The sequence below is a fragment of the Aquarana catesbeiana genome, linkage group LG02 (assembly GCF_042186555.1).
Source record: "Aquarana catesbeiana isolate 2022-GZ linkage group LG02, ASM4218655v1, whole genome shotgun sequence".
Taxonomy (NCBI): Eukaryota; Metazoa; Chordata; class Amphibia; order Anura; family Ranidae; genus Aquarana; species Aquarana catesbeiana.
The window spans coordinates 29425152-29444566 of record NC_133325.1 but is presented as its reverse complement, the minus strand read 5'-3'; the positions used below and the strand labels follow the sequence as shown (position 1 = coordinate 29444566).

The 19415-nt window shown below is 45.5% G+C and overlaps 1 protein-coding gene across 1 annotated transcript in view; it reads left to right on the top strand.

Annotated features, from left to right (window-relative positions):
• Positions 1-10828, top strand: part of RNF121 (ring finger protein 121) — a 51495-nt gene extending 40667 nt beyond the window's left edge. The window contains exons 8-9 of the mRNA XM_073612712.1: positions 1004-1105; positions 9758-10828. Coding sequence (XP_073468813.1) covers positions 1004-1105; positions 9758-9878 — 223 coding nt within the window. The 3' untranslated portion in view covers positions 9879-10828. The remainder of the gene's footprint in view (positions 1-1003; positions 1106-9757) is intronic.
• The last annotated feature ends 8587 nt before the right edge of the window (positions 10829-19415 follow it).

Genomic DNA, 19415 nt, shown 5'->3' with positions numbered 1-19415 from the left:
GAGGGAGGGGGGGGGAGAGGGGGAGGTGTAGTGAGGAGAAAGAGAAAATCCTTGTTCAGAACGCAATGCATCTGCGAATCAGATGCGTTCCCATAGGAGATAATAGGCTTGTAGTTCGCACCACAATGCCCAAAAAACGCACACGTTTTTTGTGCAATGCGCAGTGCGAATGCAACGCACATATGTGAACCAGATGCATTCATATGAATGTATTTTAAAATGTCCTGCGAATTAGATGCGGTGTAAGCCGCATCTAATTCGCATAGGTGTGAACCCGGGCTAAGGGTAGGGACTGATGTGAATGTATAATGAATATGTAAAGCGCTGCGTAAATTGACAGCGCTATATAAGTACCAGAAATAAATAAATAATAAATAAATACCTTGCTGTCAATAGAAGCCGTGACACTGGAGGCTGGTAAAAAGGGGTCCAATTCATTCTCTGTGATTGGCTACTCAGTGGTGAACTAATCGGGAGCCCGTCCCACAGGCTCCCAATCGAAGGGGGTTATTCATGAGTGGTTACTGACTGCCCAGTCACAGTTCTGGAGGGGTGTCAGTTGAACACACCTCAGAACACTGCAGTGCATATGTGGCAGCTGGGCATTTTTGGCTGTTGTGCTGCCAATGTTGTAATTGGGTTAAATCGGCTAAATATGTTCCAGGTGCATTTCACTTAGTCTTAGTTTATTTAGGAAGAAGATGCATCCCAGTAGAAAATCGTGTCCTCTGCAATCATGCTGCAGAGAAGGACCCTTGCTCTCTGGTGGGAAGCAGTGATCTCTATGCAGAGGTCCGGCATGCTCCTCCTGAGGGAGCTTGAGCTTTTCTGATTGGAGATCTTTCAGTCCGACTCAATAGGGGGTTTGCCGGACCTTTGTAGATAGAACACTACTTCCGCAGAGAGCATTAATATGTGTCTTTCATATAAGTCTGGATTTCAGCTTTAGCAGCGTTTTTTTTTTTTGTTTCTCAATATTTCCCTTAACCTGTTTCCTCTCCAGTTTTCATGAGTTTTGTATCCGAGGCTGGTGCATTGTAGGGAAGAAGCAGACATGTCCATACTGCAAGGAGAAGGTGGACCTGAAGAGGATGTTCAGCAATCCGTATCCTGTTTTATTTTTTTCAATGTTATTGTGTCCTCCTGTCTGATCTGCACATATTGACCTTCAATAATGAGAGCAGTGCACCTCATTTATTAGAGCCATATAGGCACTAGTCATACCCTTCACTCCTGGGTGGTTTCTAGGGTGTGATGGAGTCTGATCAGTATAGGAAAGCACAGACAGTTATAAAGAAAACTTAGGCCCCTTTCACACTTGTGCGTCTTCAAAGTTGTGCGAGTTTGCTGCGATTTTGCGGCCGCGATTTTGAAAAGACAGTCGTACGACTGTGGATCTGACTTTGCCCTGCGACTTTAAGTCCGACTTCAATGAACAGGGATCCAAATTTGATCCCGGACAATACTAGGCACTGTCTGGTATGAATCTTTAGGGGGAACCCCATGCACAATGTAAAAAAAAAAAAGCGGCATGGGTTCCCCCTCTAAGAGCATACCAGGTCCTTTGGTCTGGCATGGATTTTAAGGGGAACCCCCACGCCAGAAAAACGATGTGGGGGGTCCCCCCAAAATCCATACCAGACCCTTATCCGAGCACACAGCCCAGCAGGTCAGGAAAGGGGGTCGGGACGAGCGTGTGTGTGTCCCCCCCCACCCCCCCACCCCCCCCCCCCCCCCGAACCATACCATGCCGCATGCCCTCAACATGGAGGGTGTGGGGGGGCTCTGCGCCTCCAACCCCAAAGCACCTTGTCCGCATATTGATGAGGACAAGGACCTCTTTTCGACAACCCTGGCCATTGGTTGTCAGGGTCTGCGGGCGGGGGGCTTATCGGAATCTGGAAGCCCCCAGATATCTGCCCCCCCCACCACATGTTTTTAAAATAATTTATTAGGCATCTCCCAGGTCACCTCCAACTTCTTTCCTCTCCGGCTCTTCTACCTCTTCTACCTCCTCTTCTGATGTCTTCTACCTCCTCTTCTGATGTCTTCTGCCTCCTCTTCTGATGTCTTCTGCCTCTGCCTTTTCTTCTCACTTCTCCGGGTCTTCTCCGCTGATGTCTTCTAGCCCTCTCCGGTTCTTCTCCGCCTGTCTGCCGTCGGCCGAGTCTTCTCCGCTATCTTCTCGCCCTTTTGCTGGGTCTTCTCAACTTCTCCCTCTGTTCTTCTTCCGATGTTGACTCAATGATCTCTCCCGCTCTAATACTGGGTGCGCGGTGTGCCACTACTTATATTGGCATGGGGCGAGTCACCGGAGGCCCGCCCCTTATGACATCACCGCCCATCATTCCCCGGCCAGTGACATAAGGGGTGGGGCCTTTGGTGACCCTGCCCCATGCCAATATAAGGAGTGGTGCACCCAGCATTAGAGCGGGAGAGTGTGTTGAGTCAACCTCGGAAGAATAACAGAGGGAGAAGGCAGCGGAGAAGACCCAGCCAAAGAGCACGCAGAAGAAGCGGAGAGGTCTAGAAGACATCAGCGGAGAAGAACCGAAGAGGGGAGAAGAAGTTGGAAGAGACCCCGGAGCCTCCCCAGTTACAACAACGTACCCCATGCTCATTCACATGGGGGGGGGGGTGATATCTGGGAGCTTCCTTGTTATAGGGGGCTTCCAGATTCCGATAAGCTCCCTGCCCACAGACCCCGACAACCAAAGGCCAGGTTTGTCGGGAAGAGGCCCTTGTCATCAACGTGGGGACAAGGTGCTTTGGGGTGGGGGGGGGGCCCTCAAAGCACCCACCCCCAATGTTGAGGGCATGCGACCTGGTATGGTTCAGGAGGAGGCGCGCTTGCTCTTCCGCACCCCCTTTCCTGCCGGGCTGTGTGCTCGGATAAGGGTCTGGTATGGATTTTGGGTGGGACCATCACACCGTTTTTTTGGGTGTGGGGATTCCCCTTAAAATCCATACCAGACTGAAGGGCCTGGTATGCTCTTGGAGGGGGAGCCCATGATTTTTTTTTTTTTTTTTTTATTTGGCGTGGAGTTCCCCTTCAAGATCATGAGAGCACAAGTCACATGCCAAAGTCAGATCTGTTTAATACGGCGATCCGACTTCAGTGATGTTCAGTGGGCTGAAGTAGGATCAAAGTCGGACCAAAGTAGTGCAGGGACTACTTTGAAGTCTGCAGAACTTGAAGTCATACTAATATGAATGGTTGTCATTAGAAATCATGGGAACGACTTGTCATGTTACTTTGCTGTTCCAAATCGTGGGATAAGTCGTACAAGTGTGAAAGGGGCATTAGCGGGAAATGGTCATTTCATATAGTGTGCAAATTACATATGAGCATTAGAAGCCTTATAGGGTGGGATAGCAGGTGTTCCAGGTGATCTCATTATCTTAGTTTAGGCACTGGTCCATCCTGCATCCAACCAGAACCTTAGAACCCCTGCAGGGCTAAATTAAACTGCACCAGAATTCATCAGCATCAAGCCACACTAGAAGAACATAGGGCTAGAGATGAGTTCCACTCACTGAGCTTGATTTCATTCAAAGATTATGCAGATGGTAGGTTTGCAAAAGCTCTCTTTACACTTGCAGGCCCAGCACTGCAACCAGCTATTGCTGCAATTTCTGTTTGTCAAATTACAGCTAACAAGACTAGGACAATGAACAGCCAACAAGATCCTGTGTTCCAGGGCCGTGCCTTTTAAGTGGTAGTAAACTCCGCTTTGCAACATTTACCTACAGGTAATCGTATAATAAATCTTGCCTGTAGGTAAAATGAATATTTCCTAAATGTACACCATTTAGGTAGGGGATATTCACGTGTTTTGCAGCCGGTGATCTCACTGGCACATGCGCACTGCACTCTGAAGGGACAGCATTCAAACAGCTGGAGCCTGTGAACCCGGAAGGAAGACCGGGTGAAGATGGCAGCCCTGTCACTGGTGACAGCGTGTCACTGGAACGGCTTTGTTTTTCAGGAAAGTCTTTCATGATGTGCGATGCATATTGAGCAATTACAGCATTTACCTCCTGTTTTGCTCTTGTGTGGATTCCCCTAGAACAAGTAATGAAACAAATTTCCAGAATGGCTCTAATCTCATTTCACATGCTCAGAATCTTAAAGCTTGAACTTTGAAGGAGGACGTCTTTTTGAAGATATCACAGGATAGAAGGTTCTGCTTCCACAAGAATAGATTCAGGAGCCTCTACCTTTTTAAAAAAACAAAACAAAAACAAATGCATAGTACCTAATCACTCTACCCAGGCTTCATCTTCAAACCCTCAGTTCAGCCATTCCTTTTGGAGTAAGACTTAGGCCACAAAGCCCAGCAAGTCTCCCCTAAGGCCCTCTTCCCAATGAAGAGGTCCACTCACTCCTAAAAGTGGAAGGCCGTCTGTTAGTTTGCCTTTCTCTGGGCCACAGACTTTCAATTGGTTTCAAAGAGGTACAACATAGAGTTCAAAACTATACCCCTCACTGCTTTCTTCTCTTAAATCAACCAAAATCTGCCTAAGGGCAGTCAGATTTGCGGAATGCCCTAAGCCATCTCTTGTCCAGGTAGTAGTTGTCCCAGCACCCCCAAAAGACAGATTAAAACCTGTTCACGGTACCAAAGCGCAATGGGGTTGTCTGCTGTATTCTGGATCTAAAATTCCTCAACAAATGCCCTCAAATTCTAAAACTTTGCATGGAATTTGCAAGGACGGTTATTGCCTGGGACAAGAAGAATACCTAGCATCCCAAGCTGCCTACCTGCATATTCCTAGTTATCTGCCTCATCAGCATTTTCTACACTTTGCAGTGGACAATCATTTCCAGTTTGTTGCACTGCCCTTTGGCCTATCCTCTGCTCCCAGTGTATTCACTAAGGGCCTAGCAACCTTTCTTGCCCTTCTAGAAATATTGGGCATCCAGGTCACAGGTTATCTAGATCAGGGCTCAAAAGTTCAAGTCCTGAGTCATGGATTGGTAAATCTAAAGGAAAATTGTATAAAGTATGGCCATCCTTACTATCCACCAGATGCCCTACCCAACCCCTACACTGCCCCACCCCTAAGTCCGCCCTGCCCTAGTAAATTATCTTATGAAATTACTCTGTTAAATGTTTTATGCAGAATTAAGTTCCAAAAATAATTAACAACTTTAACAATATTAACATAAAGCATATCAGTGCGGCCCCATCAGTGTAGCCTATTAGTTTCCATTAGTGTGCCTTATCAGTGTAGCCACATTAGTGCCCATCAGTATAGTATATCGGGACCCATCATCGCCGCCTCATCAGTGCAGCAGGGAGGAATTGGGAGGATCTGGCGGCTGGATCACACAGAGCGGGGATCTCCCACTGTGACACAGCTTGTATATGAATAGCTGACCGCTGTCAAACAAAGTTCCCGCCTTCTGGACTGGCATTGAACCAGTGTGCTGTCTGTCATAGGGCTGCTGATAAGGCAGTACAACTGGGCCCTGGGCCCAGGCCCCATCAGCTAAATAGGGGGGGCCAGGACTGCTTTATTGTTCGTTTCTGCCTAAATGAATGGATTTTACTAGACCAACAACCCCTCTCCTACTTGCTTACCAGGGCTTAAATTACATTTCCCTGGGCCCCATCAGGTCAACAGAGGGTTGCAGGGGAGGGATTTTTTGTTTTTCCTTTTTCGGGAGTAGGCAGATTAAAGTCAGTGCTGCTGGGGGGGGGGGGGGAGTAAAGAGGTTGGGCGAGCCCCAGCAGGAAGGCTGTACGGGGCCCTTATGATTTCTAACAGCGGCCCTGATTATAGTAGCTGGTCCAGGAGGCGGAACTTTGTTTGACACTGACCGGCTATTCATATGCAAGCTGTGTCACAATGGGGAATCCCCACTTTGTGTGATCCGGCTGCCAGATCCTCCTGACAGTTTCCTGTCTGATCGCTTCTTGCAGAAGCAGTGTGCCCTTTTTTTTTACAGGACATTAGAGCAGCCGGGGGGCAGGAAGCCCCCCCTCCAGGCCGCTCTGATGGCCACACTGCTTCTGCCAGAAGCGATCAGCCAGGAAACTGTCAGGCCAGTCCGCCCCTGCTCCACACTCGCCCTCTACTAATTTCCACTCGCCAAATGCAAGCAGGCGAGTGGAAGTTCTTGAGGGCTGATCTAGGTCAGTGGTTCTCAACCTCAGTCTTCAAGTCCTCCAACAGGCCATGTTTTCAGGTTTTCCTTTACTTTGCACAGCTGCTTTAAATCAATATCAATGACATGGTATAGATAAGAGCTATTTTATTTAAGGGAAGTTCCCAAAACATGGCACTTTGGGAGTACTTGAGAATCGAGGTTGAGAATCACTGATCTAGATGACCTTTTCCTGATGAGTTTATCTGCCTTCCAACTAGATGCAGATATCCTCAAGACAATTAAATATTCCAGGTCTTTAGTTCACTGTTCAACTTCCAAAAATTTGCTCTCCAGCATTCTCTTTGCCTGGAATACTTGTCTAGTCTTGGGCATATCCCAAACACATTTTACTTCTGGAGTAGAAAAGGCTTTTTAGAGCTCATGTCCAGGAATTGGTGTCAAAGAGAGAGTCCCCAGAAGAGTCTAGGCCTTATGGTGGCCTCCTTTTGAGTCTGGGTAAATCTTACAATGTCATTGAAGACCCCTCCAGCACATTGTGTTGAACTGGAACACACACTACCAATGATTCTGCCCAGCCAAGCAAGTAATGCCTTGGTGTATTTCTAGCCCTGCCTTAACAATGGGGAAGTTTTTTTTTTTCATATCCGTGTAAAGTGATAACAGATGCCAGTATTTTAGGCTGGGGAGGAGTGTTCCAGTACTTCATGGTCCAGGGAAACGTGGTCATCGATGGAAACCTAGCTCCTCATCTATATACTAGAGGTTAAAGTAATAAGGATGTCTCTGCAACACTGGACCCCTCCCTTTGCAAGGCTAACCAATCTGGGTACAAGCAGACAGTGCCACAGCTGTGGCCTACATCAACCACGGAGGGTGTGCCAGAAGACATGCAACCTTAAAGGAAGCAAACTAGATCATCTCATAACAAAAACTCACTGTCTAGCAATCTCTGTAGTCCATATCCCAGGAGTTGACAACTGGAAAACTGATTGCCTTGCCTCTCCACCACTTGGATCAAGGGTAATGTGCTCTTCACACTGACCTCTTAAACCTGCTACCTCTGTTTGTGCCCAGGACCAAGAACCCTCTCGTACTGGTATCAGATGCCTCAATAGTCCTCTGCTCAGGTTAATCTCTGCCTTCCTTCCAGTGCAAATTATTTGTCTATTCACAAGAATAGAGCAAGAGAAGATGCAGGTGATTCATATTGCATCAAACTGGCCCAGATGAACCTGGTACACATACATACTCAGACTACTGAGTGACTACCCCCGGCATCTTCCAAACAGGCCAGCACTGCTGTCTCAAGGGCCTCTATTCCATCCTGCTTCTTGGTCACTAGATTTAACATGGTATTGACAGGAACATGAATCTCTTGAGTCTATCATCCCCTTACTTAAAGCAAGAAAAGTCACTTCCAGAAAGATCATACCTGGAAATCTTTCTTCGCCCGGTGTGAGCACAGGTATATTACTCTGCCACGCAATTTGGCCTTCCTACAATCAAGACTTGACCAGAATTTGCCCTTAAGCACTCTTAAAATACATATTTCAGCCATGTTCATTCTTTTTCAAAAACCTCTGGCCTGGCTCTCAAGGTGTATCTTGGATCAGGCCCCTCGTACAGGACCCTGTGCTTTTTTAGAACCTCGAATTTGTTCCCTCTTAGGAAAATCCCTTTGTTGACCTCTTAAAAATGGCCTACTTAGTTGCTATTGCATCTGTCAGATGTGTCCCTGAGTTGGCAATTCTCTTGTAAGAGGCCATTCCTCATTCTTCATAAGGACAAAGGTAGTCTTACACCCAAGACCTGTGATCTCCAAACTGCAGTCCGGAGGCCGGATGTGGCCCTTTGCTAGCCTTTATTCAGCCCTTGGGGCACTATTCCTCACACTGACACCAACGGTGGGGCACTATTCTTCCCATTGACACCAACCATGGGGCACTATTCCACCCACTATTATCAATGATGGGGCAGCATTCCTCCCACCGACTCCAATGATGGGGCACCATTCCTCCTCTGCTTGACCACAGGCACTATGCAATTAAACACCACACCTGAGACGTTCTTTACTCTGATGCCTAGGGCATTTTCTACTCCATCTGGATCCCCAAAATCTGATAGTCAGTACACTGGCCCTTTTGTTAGGAAAGTCTGGAGACCCCTTCCCAAGACCATATTTTCTTCCTAAGGTGGGTAGCAGTCTTCCACGTTAATTAAAAATTTGTCTTTCCATCTTTGTGCCCTAAAATAAATTGCTCTTTATTGCCTAGACATAGTCAGAGCTATCAAAGTCTACCTCAAAGCTACAGTTTGTATTAGGAAGAAGGACTCCCTATTTTATCTATCAGGACCTCACAAGGGACATCCTGCCTCCGAGTCCACTGTCACTCAATGTATGACAACTGATTGCTAGAGCTTACACTCTAAAGGAGAAAACACCACCTGTGCTTTTATGCGCCTGCTCCACCAGGTTGATGGGCATTTCCTAGGCATTCAAGCACCAAGCCTCTGTGGCCCAGCTTTGTAAGGTTGTGACCTGGTCTTCTTTTCACATTTTTACCAGGTAGATGTCCAATCTTATGCAGATGCAGCTTTTGGCTGCAAGCTTCATGCAGCAACGCTCTGAGGTTCGGTCTGTTGTCCTTTGTCTAGTTTGCCCACCTTACACATGTATTGCTTGAACATCCCAGAGTCTGAATACTCTTCCTGTGTCCTGTACTGTACAATTAAGATATAGAATTTACAGGTAAGTGAAAATTCTGTTTGTCTTGTAGTACAGGATATAGGACATCCTTCCTTCCATTCCTTGGTTACTTTGCACTGCTTGCAACAAAACTTGAGGGCTTGTAGAGTGGGATAGGGTTATAGGGGAGGTGCTCAAGGGGCATGGCCTCAAAAGCTTGCCAGTGTCCAATCACCTGAAGGTTTGAGCCTATAACCCAGGGTGTGTGGTCTTCTATTCACATTTTTCAGCCCGTGTCCTATACTGTACTCTAAGATATGGAATTTACATGTAAGCCAAAATTCCTCACTACAAGAAAATAAAAACTCCAGGATGTTATCTAGAGGGGCAGAGGGTGGTTTGGAGGTAAACTTCAGCCTAGACTACCACTTTAGCTTTTTATTTTATTTTTTTTTTGTTTCATAGATTTTATTCAAGAAAAAAATGTGTTGTACAAATGACAGAATAATACATAGTACATTTTTTTACAGATACATCATTATGCAACAAGTTTGGTAAGGAGATCTTCAAGCATCAGGGTTAAGGCATTCCAAACATGAATTTAGAGCGACCATGAAAGAAGCAAAAGTTTATTTGTAAATCGATTAGAATGTCTATTACTAAGTACATGGAAGATCTAGTAGCCTAGAATAGTCTGAAACCATCTTATGAGAATGGGATTTGCCTGAAGATAATACGAACTAACTGGTGATGTTGAATAGAGGGTGTATCCAGAAATAGCAGGTGGACCGAGGCAGGACCGCTCCCAGCCCACGCACCCCCAACGAGAGCAAACTGCGAGGGGAGAGGGTAGTAGTTACCCAATGTGAGATATTGTCAGTGTTGGTCCATTCTGTAGAACAGTGTTTACCATTTATTGCTTGTTTCCAAAATCCTTAACTTGCTCCATTCAGGTGGGAGAGGCCTCACGTCATGTACGGACAGTTACTAGACTGGTTACGTTACCTAGTGGCATGGCAGCCCGTGATCATCGGACTGGTACAGGGAATTAACTACTGTTTGGGCCTAGAATGATCCCTCCACTTCCCGATCACAAGAAGATCCCCGGCTCTCCCACCTTCACGGGTCCTGGAGGAGAGGAATGCCGAGAAAGAAGAGGCCTTCTCCGGATTTTAGCCATTGGCATCTGGAGCTGCTTGGACTCCCAACAGTGTTAGCAGCCTGCACTGGAGAATCACTAGTTGTATTATTTATTTATTACAACATAATGTCTGTAAGAATTTTTTCTTTTTTTTTTTTTTAATTCAGCGATGTAAATTTCAGAATTTAAATTTTATCTTTAAAGTGCTGAAAGGGTTCCATCCTCTCTGCAAAGGAAATCCATACTTTAGCTCCTCAACTGAAGAGTGGAACTTTGTGGAGGACACGGCTTGTGGATCAGGAGGATGTTGAGCCATTGTCCTCTCAGTATACCAAACACCCATCCTCGTGAAGGCAATTACTTTTGCTGTTCCATCTAGGGAGCTGGGTTCATATTTATGTTTAAGTTCCAATCCTGATCAAAAGCTACAAAAAAAAAGGCTTTCAAGGAATCCACGTTCTACACAAACCTACCACCATTTGCTGCTCTGTGAACCCATCATGTAAGATTTGAATTGTTTATACAGGTCACGTTTCAATGTTTTTTTTTTTTTTTCAGTTTTCAGGAAACATTCAGTTGGGTGGTGCCTTTCTACTGCAAAGGAATGGACACAACTTTTTAATTCCTCCTCCAGCCCCCCCCCCCCTTTTTTTTTTTCTTTCTTTTTAAATTATCTGGACACTCCAGATGGTCTGACGGTTTCCTTGTTTTATATTGCTGTGTATACAGTGTACATGCAGTATACATTGCTTTCACATCAGAATCCCCCCCCTTTGTAAAAAAAAAAAAAAAATGGACTCTGAAAATGGTATATTGGAAAAACCACTTAATAAACAAACATTCCCATGTGTGGGAATCTCACATGTGTTAAATTCTGATTAAACCTTGTGTGGTCTCATTGTGGAGCGCTTGTTATGCCAGTATGTGAGTTCAGTGATGGTTTAACCTCTTGCCAACCGCCCCACACAGATATACTGCTGCAGGGTGGCCGCTGTGCGTTGGATCAGGTATCTGGAACGTGATCAGCACTTCCGGGTAGGAGACACGTGTGTGCCCACCCGCCGCTGCTCCGGCTGTGCTGCGATTTGTTATAGCACAAGATGATCAGCGGGTCACGGGCTATGATTGATTGCCGGGACCCGCTGATCGGCTCCGTCATTCACGGAAGGGAGCTCTGTGTTGTAAACACAGAGCTCTGAACACTGACAGGTGATCATCAAAGAGGTAAAAAAAAAAACAGCAAGATTGTGTAGTAAAATCAGCACATAATACACACATTACACATTGTTAGGCACACATTTAACACTTTGCCCCTAGAAGTTAACCCCCTTTTCAGCCAGTGTCATTATTACAGTGACAGTGTATAGTATTAACACTGATCACTGTATTAGGCTTGATTCACACCTATGCAGTTTGCATATTGCAGGTGCATTTTGTGTTTCCCCATACACCCTTTTGATCCATTGAAGTCTATGGAACCAAAAAACAGAAAAAAAGTCCCTGGCCCTTTCTAGAAAATGCACAAATGTTGAATTACATCCATAGGAAACCATCTTAAATGGTCTGAAGTGTGTTTCTGCAAAACTGAAAATGCATAGGTGTGAACCAGGCCTTAGTGTCACTAAGTGTCAGATTGCCCTGTCACACTATCATAGTCCCAATATAAGTCTGATTGCCGCCATTACTAGTATAAATAAAATGGAAATTCAAATACCAGGCACTTTAACTTTCACTCTGTCGCAGCTAGTACTAAACTCACCTGTGTCGTCAACCTGGGGGCGAGGACATCATTCCCTCAGTTATTTGACAGTGCTTGGGCCTAGAGTGACATGCCCCCCCATACATGGAAGCTTGCGGTAGTGTTGCCAGCTACGAGAAAGAAAGGAGCACAAAGTGACGCAGGCGTAGTGAATATAAAGCAGTTGCGGAAAGGAGGGAGCTGTTGCAGAGACACAGGGCGTCATTCACAAAGTGGTATCTTCTGCTTTAACCACTTGATTACTGGACACTTTTACCCCCTTCCTGCGCAGGATAATTTTTAGCGCTGTCTCGCTTTGAATGACAATTGCACAGTTGTGTTACGCTGCACTCCAATGACATTTTTATAGTATTTTTCACACAAATATATGGCTTTCTTTTGGTGGTATTTAATCGTTTGCCGACCGCCACACACAGATATATGTCGGCAGAATGGCACAGGTTGGCAAATGGGCACGGCCTTTTAAATTTTCCGCCTTTTGGGCGCACGCCATGGGAGCGTGCCCGTGGGTCCCGGGATGTTCTCTGGCGGCCCCAGATTGCGGTGTAGAGAGGTAGAACGGGAAGATGCCTATGTAAGCAAGGCATTTCCCCATTCTGCCTTGTGTCATGACAGATCTACTGCTCCCTGTCATCAGGAGCAGTGATCGCTGTCATGTCCTAGGTAGCCCCTCCCCCCCTATAGTTAGAATCACTCCCTAGGACACACTTAACCCCTTCATCGCCCCCTAGTGGTTAACCCCTTCCCTGCCAGTGTCGTTTACAGAGTAATCAGTGCATTTTTATAGCACTGATCGCTGTATAAATGACTGGTCCCAAAATAGTGTTGCCGCCATTACTAATAAAATAAATAATAATAAAATGCCATAAAACTATCCCTTATTTTGTAGACGATATAACTTTTGTGCAAACCAATCAATATACGTTTATTGTGATTTTTTTTTTTCTTTTTACCAAAAATATGTAGAAGAATACATAACGGCCTAAACTGAGGAAAAAAAATGTTTTATATATATATATATATATATATATATATATATATATATATATATATATATAATTTTTTTTTTTTTTTTTTTTTTTTTGGGGGGGGGGGGGGGGAGATATTATATATATATATATTTATCTATTTATTTATTTTTCAAAATTGTTGTCTTTTTTTGTTTATAGCGCAAAAAATAAAAACCGCAGAGGTGATCAAATATCACCAAAAGAAATCTCTATTTGTGGGGAAAAAAGGACGTCAATTTTGTTTGGGTACAACGTCGTACGACCGCACAATTGTCAGTTAAAGCGACGCAGTGCCGGATTGCAAAAAGTGCTTTGGTCAGGAAGGGGGTAAAATCTTCCAGGGCTTAAGTGGTTAATCAATGCTGTTTGTTTTTTTTGTTTTGTTTTGTTTCTGTTTTTTTCATTTATTTAGCAGAAAAAAAAAAAAGGTAATTTTTCTCCTTCACTGATTGGCAGCACTGATGGGCACCGATAAATGACACTGATTGGCAGCACTGATGGGCACCGATAGATGACACTGGCAGCACTGATGGGCACCGATAGATGACACTGGCAGCACTGATGGGCACTGTTGGGACTGCACTGATAATCAGTATAATGTCCCCTTTACACAAGCTGGTTATCGGCTCTCTTCTCTCCTCATGCTGTCAGCTTCTGTTGTGATCAGCTGTCAGTGGACACAGCTGATCACGTGGTAAAGGGCCACTGGTTGACTCTTTACCTCCAATATGTGATCAGCAATGGCCAGAGGACACCTCCCGTGTGACGCAGCTGGTGCGATCATGGGAGGCCCTCATATGACGGCGTCCCGGAACTGGCCAGCCTCGCTGTAGCCATCTTTCGGCTATAGAGCGATTGGCAAGTGGTTAAGATCTGTTGTAAAATACCTCTTTTTGCGATTCGGCACTGCTTTGCTTTAACTGACAATTGTGCGGTCGTGCAACGTAGCACGTAAACAAAATTGACGTCCTTTTTTCCCACAAATCGAGCTTTCTTTTGGTGGTATTTGATCACCTCTGCGTTTTTATTTTTTACTTTTTGCTATAATAAATATCCCATTTAAAAAAAAAAAAAAAAAAAAAAAATTTCTCAGTTTAGGCCGATATGTATTAGTCTACATATTTTTGGTAATAAAAATCGCAATAAGCGTATATTGATTGGTTTGCGCAAAAGTTATAGTGTCTACGAAATAGGGGATGGATTTATAGCATTTTTATTATTATATTTTTTACTAGTAATGGTGGCGATCTGCGATTTTTATCGGGACTGCGACATTGCCGCGGACACATCGGACACTTTTGACACATTTTTGGGACCATTGGCATTTATACAGCGATCAGTGCTATAAAAATGCATTGATTACTGTAAAAATGTCACTGGCAGGGAAGGGGTTAACACTAGTGGGCGATCAAGGGGTTAACTGTGTTCCCTCTCTGTGTTCTAACTGAAGGTGGGAGGGGACTGTGTAGGGGAGATGACAGATCGCTGTTCATACTTTGTATGAACAGACGATCTGTCTCTTCTCCCCTCAGAGAACTGAAAACTGTGTGTTTACACACACAAATCTTGGTTCTCTGTGTGTCATGAGCGATCGCGCTCTCCGGGCACTCACATCGGCTCCGGGGGCGAGCAGTGGGCGCACACGCGCCCCTAGCGGCCACAGGGCGAAATGACGTAACATAACATTGTTTCGCCAGCCGTACCATTCTGATGCATTAAAAATGGTGGCTGGTCGGCAAGTGGTTAAATACCGCATGCCTGGACCACAACTTATTTACCTCATCCATTTCTTTCTTTCTGTGAATTTAATTTAATTTAATGCCGGTTTATGCCGAACTTACAGAGCGTTTTTGGGTTTTGAGGTAAATACCGCATAAAGGGATAGTGAGTTGACGTTTTCAGTATTGCATGCTATATTTAGGAAACATGTGTCAGATCACCTAAATACCTCAGGCTGCTTTAGTGAATATAGCCCACTGTCTCTCTGCTTTTTATGGGCAAGGTGACACTGTCTGTTACATAGTAGGTGAGGTTGAAAAAAGACACAAGTCCATCAAGTCCAACCTATGTGTGTGATTATGTGTCAGTGTTACATTGTATATACCTGTATGTTGCGGTCATTCAGGTACTTATCTAATAGTTTCTTGAAAATATTGATGCCCCCCGCTGAGACCACCGCCTGTGGAAGGGAATTCCACATCCTTGCCGCTCTTACAGTAAAGAACCCTCTACGCAGTTTAAGGTTAATCCTCTTTTCTTCTAATTTTAAGGAGTGGCCATGACTCTTGTTAAACTCCCTTCTGCGAAAATTTTTTTATCCCTATTGTGGGGTCACCAGTACAGTATTTGTATATTGAAATCATATCCCCTCTCAAGCGTCTCTTCTCCAGAGAGAATAAGTTCAGTGCTCACAACCTTTCCTCATAACTAATATCCTCCAGACCCTTTATTAGCTTTGTTGCCCTTCTTTGTACTCGCTCCATTTCCAGTACATCCTTCCTGAGGACTGGTGCCCAGAACTGGACAGTATACTCCAGGTGAAGCCGGACCAGAGCTTTGTAGAGCGGGAGAATTATCGTTTTATCTCTGGAGTTGATCCCCTTTTTAATGCATGCCAATATTCTGTTTGCTTTGTTAGCAGCAGCTTGGCATTGCTGAGCCTATCATCTACTAGGACCCCCAGGTCCTTTTCCATCCTAGATCCCCCCAGAGGTTCTCCCCCCCAGTGTATAGATTGCATTCAGATTTTTCCCACCCAAATGCATTATTTTACATTTTTCTACATTGAACCTCAATTGCCATGTAGTTGCCCACCCCATTAATTTGTTCAGATCTTTTTGCAAGGTTTCCACATCCTGCGGAGCAGTTATTGCCCTGCTTAGCTTAGTGTTAAACTTTGTTTATTCTATGAAACCAAATATATAGCCCTTCTGCGTTCAATATTTCCTCCATCCTGATTTTTAATTTGATCTACCTGCCATAATTGCATGATCCACATGGTATATTAAACCCAAAAGTAAACATTTATTATATTACAGCTTACAAATTCTTCGATGTGATGGCTGCATTAGTTTTCTTTTTAGGCTTTCTTTTATGTTCTGCGAGCTGTAGATGAGAAAATAATTTGAGTTCCCCAAGATCTTAAAAGATAAGTTCACCTTTTTAAAAACAACAGTGAATGCACATATTTTGCAGGTAAAAATTGTGCATTTATTTATTTTTTATCAGGGTGCAATTGCGGGCTCCTACAGACTGTCAGTGTATCTGTCTGCCCGTACCTCGTATGGGCAGGCAGTTACTGAATGACAGACTCAATGAACTACTAGAGCACTCACCAGCACCCTGGTAGTTCATTCAGCTGCAATGGCTGACAGTAGTTGTAGTTCTCCCATTCACAGAACTCTGAATTAATTAATGAATGACACAGCCGGGTGGGTTGAGCCCCGCACGGCCACATTTTTATAAATTGTAACAGCAGGTGTGGGGAGAAGATTCTAATAAAGTGTGAAGTGAGGTGATCCTGGACCTTATCTACTATAGTGTGAAAGTAGTGAATCCTGGACCTTACCTACCATCGTGTGAAGTGAGGTGATCCTGGACCTCATCTGCTATAGTGCCATAGTGGCAACCCGTCGATCACAGTCTCCAGGTGGATCGTAGGCAGGTGACAGGTGGATCGCAAAGAAATTATCGGTTTGCCGACACTGTTTCCCCTTGACAGCTTCAGAGCGCACAGGTGCTGCATACGTGCAGCTGCGGGGTGGGGAAAGCCTTGGAAATAGCTTGGGAGGGTTCGGGCTTGTGACCGTACATGCCTGAGCTCTTACACTTACTGCAGTGTGTGCCACTGCACCCCACCCCCTCCGATCCATCCATGGCACTTGAAGGTGATATGTGAGAGGAGGGCCGCTGGGTATTAGAACATTCAACTCTGCCATGACAGCTTCCCTGCACCACCCTGCATAAGTAAAAAACTTTTGGCTTTCCTGACCCCCCAATACAATACCTTCCTAACCTCCCCTGCACCATGCCCTCCTCACCACCCTGCACTATGCCTTTTCTGACACCCCCTGTACTCTGCCCTCCTGAGCCCCCAGTACTGTTCCCCCCTAGCATCCCAATATTATACCCTCCTAACCCCCCTCTAATGTCCGCCTGACCCCCCAATACCATACTCTTCTGGCCCCTTAGTACTGTACCCTCCTGACTCCCCAATATTGTGGCTCTCTCACCCCCCCCCCCCCCTGCACCATACCCTCCTGACCCACCAGGACCATACCATCCTGACCCCCTGTGTTCTGCCCTACTGATCCCTATGCACTGCTCTTTATATTGTTGACCTCTGTACACTTCTCTTCATCCTACTGTCCTTTGTTGACTGCCCTACCTATTACTGACATCTGTACACTGCCCTACCTACTGCTGACCTCTGAATACTGCTCTACATACTACTGACCTCTGTACTGCCCTACATCTTATTGACCTCTGTACATTGCCCGACCTCCTACTGACCTCTACACTGATCTACATACTACTGACCTCCTTACACTGCCTTACATACTACTGACCTCTGTACACTGCCCTACATACTACTGACCTACATACACTGCCCTACTTACTAATGACCTTTGTACACTGCCCAGCATCCTATTGACCTCTGTGCACTGCCCTGCATCCCACTGACCTGCGTACGCTGCCCTGCATACTACTGACCTCCTTACACTGCCCTGGATCCTACCGACCCCTGTATGCTGCTCTACATACTACTGACCTCTGTATACTGCCCTGCATCCTACCGATCCCTTTACACTGCTCTACATACTACTGACCATTATACACTTATCTACATACTACCGACCTCTATACACTGCCCTGCATCCTACTTGACCTCTGTACACTGCCCTGCATCCTACTTGACCTCTGTACACTGCCCTGCATCCTACTTGACCTCTGTACACTGCCCTGCATCCTACTTGACCTCTGTACACTGCCCTGCTTCCTACTTGACCTCTGTACACTGCCCTACATACTACTGACCTCTGTACACTGCCCTACATACTACTGACCTCTGTACAAGGCCCTGCATCCTACTGACCTCTGTACACTGCTCTACATACTACTGATCTCCTTACACAGCCCTACATCATACTGACCTCCTTACACTGCTCTATATACTACTGACCTTACACTCCCCTGCATACTACTGACCTCCTTACACTGTCCTGCATCCTACTGACCTCTGTACACTGCTCTACATACTACTGACCTCTGTACACTGCCCTACATACTACTGACCTCTGTATACTGCCCTACATACTACTGACCTCTGTATACTGCTCTACATACTACTGACCTCTGTATACTGCTCTACATACTACTGACCTCCTTACACAGCTTTACATATTACTGACCTCCTTACACTGCCCTGCATCCTACCGACCTCCTTACACTGCCCTGCATCCTACCGACCTCCTTACACTGCCCTACAATACTACTGACCTCTGTACACTGCCCTGCACCCTACCAACCTCTGTACACTGCCCTGCATCCTATGACCTCTGTACACTGACCTACATCCTACCGACCTCTGTACACTGACCTACATCCTACCGACCTCTGTACACTGTCCTGCATCCTACTGACCTCTGTACACTGCCCTACATACTACTGACCTCCTTACACTGCCCTGCACCCTACCAACTTCTGTACACTGCCCTGCACCCTACCAACCTCTATACACTGCCCTGCATCCTATGACCTCTGTACACTGACCTACATCCTACCGACCTCTGTACACTGACCTACATCCTACTGACCTCTGTGCACTGCCCTGCATCCTACTGACCTCTGTACACTGCCCTGCATACTACTGACCTCCTTACACTGCCCTGCACCCTACCAACCTCTGTACACTGCCCTGCATCCTATGACCTCTGTACACTGCCCTGCATCCTATGACCTCTGTACACTGCCCTACATACTACCGACCTCTGTACACTGACCTACATCCTACCGACCTCTGTACACTGACCTACATCCTACCGACCTCTGTACACTGACCTACATCCTACTGACCTCTGTACACTGTCCTGCATCCTACTAACCTCTGTACACTGTCCTGCATCCTACTGACCTCTGTACACTGTCCTGCATCCTACTGACCTCTGTACACTGCCCTGCATCCTACTGACCTCCTTACACTGCCCAACATACTACTGACCTCCTTACACCGCCCTATATACTACTGACCTTACACTGCCCTGCATACTACTGACCTCCTTACACTGCCCTGCATCCTACGTACCTCTGTACACTGCCCTGTATCCTGCCGACCTCTGTACACTGCCCTGCATCCTACCGACCTCTGTACACTCAAAATATAGGTGTCCTGCGAGCCACAGATGGACTAATGCCTCTAAGGAGTAAACTATTTAAGCTGCAAGCACTGAACCACGTTTCATTGCGTGTAGATAGATAAAAAATATATAATAAATGTGCCCGCGCTAGTATAGTGTCACATATAAAATATATAAAAAATATTTTCACATATAAAACACATGTAATGTGATAAATAAAACCATACAGGTAAAATATAATGCAAATAACTATAAATGATAAACCACCAAGTGCATATAAAGGTGCAATCGTGATAGTAACTAATAAAAGTGCAACGTGCTAAAAATATAAATATCAAAACACTT